Source organism: Notothenia coriiceps, unplaced genomic scaffold (genome assembly GCF_000735185.1).
Source record: "Notothenia coriiceps isolate Sejong01 unplaced genomic scaffold, NC01 NC01_scaffold00011387, whole genome shotgun sequence".
Lineage (NCBI taxonomy): Eukaryota > Metazoa > Chordata > Actinopteri > Perciformes > Nototheniidae > Notothenia > Notothenia coriiceps.
The window spans coordinates 4,594-7,638 of NW_011344088.1; the positions used below are offsets into that span (position 1 = coordinate 4,594).

Here is a 3,045-nt window from a genome sequence, read left to right on the forward strand (position 1 = left end):
GTCGTTGTGTGTGTGTGTGTGTGTGTGTGTGTGTGTGTGTGTGTGTGTGTGTGTGTGTGTGTGTGTGTGTGTGTGTGTGTGTGTGTGTGTGTGGCTCTCAACATGCCCACACTTGGAGTGATTTTCACCTCTTTTAATAATTTCCGCCTCATTCTGAAAGAAAGAAGTGAAATGTGCCAACGTGACGGCCGTCTTGGTGTGTAGTGCGAGACGGGAGATGTAGTTCATTGAGCGCTTCACACAAAGAAATGTGTAACTTCACAGTTTTACGACACATTTAAAAAAAATTGACTTGCAAAATTATCTTTTAAATTGACAAACATCATATGTGTAATTCGTGGCACAATTCAAACGGGAACAAAAGATAATCTTTCTCTCTCCATTAACTTCAATACATACTTTTTCCGAAATAAGGTCCCATAGAAGTCCCCCGGAAGGAGAGGGACTTCGCCTCTCTATGAACGAGTAACTGCATAGACAGTGAAGATTTGCAACTTTTTAGTCTTACATTTTTTTGGATCATTTGCTTCTGTTTAGGTCCCTAAATGACATATGGATTTAAGGTACAGCTCCAATAGTAGTTGGTGCAAATCCAATACCACTGTCGTAGTTTTTGGAGCAGTTTTGCCTTTTTAAAACTAGATTTTTAGGTTAGAAATTATCCAAATCATCTGTTCAGTCCTTGAACTATTGTTAACATAACAGGTGACCTTGGGGTTTAATACATTTTAGGCTAATTAAATAAGACCTGATGTTAGATGCAGCACTATTACCATCCAATCATTGTGATGTCTTGAATAGAGCACGTGAGTGGTAACAGTGGAGGAGATAGCAGTGGATCAGTTCTGTCTGAAATTGGAATCTGTTGTTGGAAAAAGGGGATCTTTTTGGTGTAAAGATAAACCTGGCAGGAACGTCTTGAATAAACTCCAGAATTCATCATGAATCAGTCTGCAGGTTTTCAGTCCTGCCAAGAAAAGAAGTCTTTAAATACTTCCAAATGTGTTCAGTTGCAGCTCCGGTGGAGAACGGAAGCTCAGAGGCCAAGATGACCACAGAGGAGGAGACGTGGGAGCAGAAGGAGGAGCCTGGAGGAGGAGGAGGAGGTGGTGGGGGAGAAGGAGGAGAAGGAGGAGAGGAAGATCTGGTACCAGGAGGAGCCTGCGAAGAGGGAGCAGCCAGGATCGAAGAAGAAGAGGAGATGATGGAGGAGGAAGAGGAGGAGATGCCGATGCCCAAAGTGGCTCCGGCCCCACCAAATGCCCCGAAGAAGGAACATGTGAACGTGGTCTTCATCGGCCACGTGGGTGAGTCAAAACTAAATATGCGTTCATCTAAAGAATATTATTTATCGTGTAATGTTCAGGTTATTTATTCTCAACCTGTAGGTGGGTTTAGGTTTGCAGTTAAAAGAAAAGGTAGCCATTGTGTTTCAAACAACATGGACAACAGGCTAATTGTTAAAAAGTGTTACGTTTATTTATATAGCATTTTCATTAAAAAACACTAGAAGAAACATGAACAATTAAACGTTTTTATATATTTGACCTGTTTCTATCTATTAGATGCTGGAAAATCAACTATCGGAGGACAGATCATGTGAGTAATTTGTAATTGATTGATTGATTGATTGATTGATTGATTGATTGATTGATTGAATAACCCTTTTTTAATGTGTGTTATAATAATTAAACACAACTAATATTCCCCTTAAATGTGATACAGTGTGCCTTTTCATTTGCCAACTGTATAGAAACCAGAGTCCAGACCTGGGCAATGAATTCAACAACAACCCAATGTTTGTTGTTGCCATTGTGTCGTGTTCCCTCTTACACAACACTGCTTTTCAGTTTTAATCCTCAGTTCCACTTTTGACCCCGTAAAGCCACAGATACAATAAATACTGCGTCACGTCCACGGCCATCTGGTCAGTCATCTTACCCTCTGTGTGTTTCCTTTCATTTTGTAGGTACTTAACTGGAATGGTGGAAAAGCGAACCCTGGAGAAATATGAAAGAGAGGCGAAAGAGAAGAACAGGGAGACATGGTGAGGAAAACAACAATATTTACTTTATTGTGTCTAAAAACAACATGGATTAAAATATATATACCTAATATTAACCAATAAGAACCCGGACCCATTTCTACTTTTGGGAAAATTAAGGGGAACATAATTTAGACTAAATAGACCATCTAGAACATGGATTAAAACATATACAGTTGCAAGAAAAAGTTTGTGAACCCTTTGGAATTACCTGGATTTCTGCATAAGTTGGTCATAAAATGGAGGAAGCCACTGCTGTCCAGAAAAAACATTGCTGCACGTTTGAAGTTTGCAAAAGAGCACCTGGATGTTCCAAAATATTCTGTGGACAGATGAAACCAAAGTTGAGTTGTTTGGAAGGAACACACAACGCTATGTGTGGAGAAAAAAAGGCACAGCACACCAACATCAAAACCTCATCCCAACTGTGAAGTATGGTGGAGGGAGCATCATGGTTTGGGGCTGCTTTGCTGCCTCAGGGCCTGGACAGATTGCCATCATCGACGGAAAAATGAATTCGAGTTGATCAAGACATTTTGCTGGAGAACTTAAGGCCATCTGTCCACCAATTGAAGCTCAACAGAAGATGGGTGATGCAACAGGACAACGACCCAAAGCACAGAAGTAAATCAACAACAGAATGGCTTCAACAGAAGAAAATAGGCCTTCTGGAGTGGCCCAGTCAGAGTCCTGACCTCAACCCAATTGAGATGCTGTGGCATGACCTCAAGAGAGCGATTCACACCAGACATCCCAAGAATATTGCTGAACTGAAACAGTTTTGTAAAGAGGAATGGTCCAAAATTCCTCCTGACCGTTGTGCAGGTCTGATATGCAACTATAGGAAACGTTTGGTTGAGGTTATTGCTGCCAAAGGAGGGTCAACCAGTTATTAAATCCAAGGGTTCACATACTTTTTCCACCCTGCACTGTGAATGTTTACATGGTGTGTTCAATAAAAACATATAATTGTTTGTGTGGTTTTAGCTTAAGCAGACTGT

At 40.8% G+C, this 3,045-nt stretch overlaps 1 protein-coding gene across 4 annotated transcripts in view; it reads left to right on the top strand.

Moving 5' to 3' along the window:
- The window catches only part of LOC104946696 (eukaryotic peptide chain release factor GTP-binding subunit ERF3A-like), a 5,048-nt gene extending 2,979 nt beyond the window's left edge, over nucleotides 1-2,069 (top strand). For 2 of the 4 annotated variants that reach the window (XM_010772569.1, XM_010772571.1), the window contains exons 3-5: nucleotides 1,011-1,307; nucleotides 1,566-1,599; nucleotides 1,970-2,069. In XM_010772569.1, coding sequence (XP_010770871.1) covers nucleotides 1,011-1,307; nucleotides 1,566-1,599; nucleotides 1,970-2,051 — 413 coding nt within the window. In that variant the 3' untranslated portion in view covers nucleotides 2,052-2,069. The remainder of the gene's footprint in view (nucleotides 1-1,010; nucleotides 1,308-1,565; nucleotides 1,600-1,969) is intronic. The other 2 variants (XM_010772570.1, XM_010772572.1) reach the window with 1 other exon arrangement.
- Nucleotides 2,070-3,045: the final 976 nt, after the last annotated feature.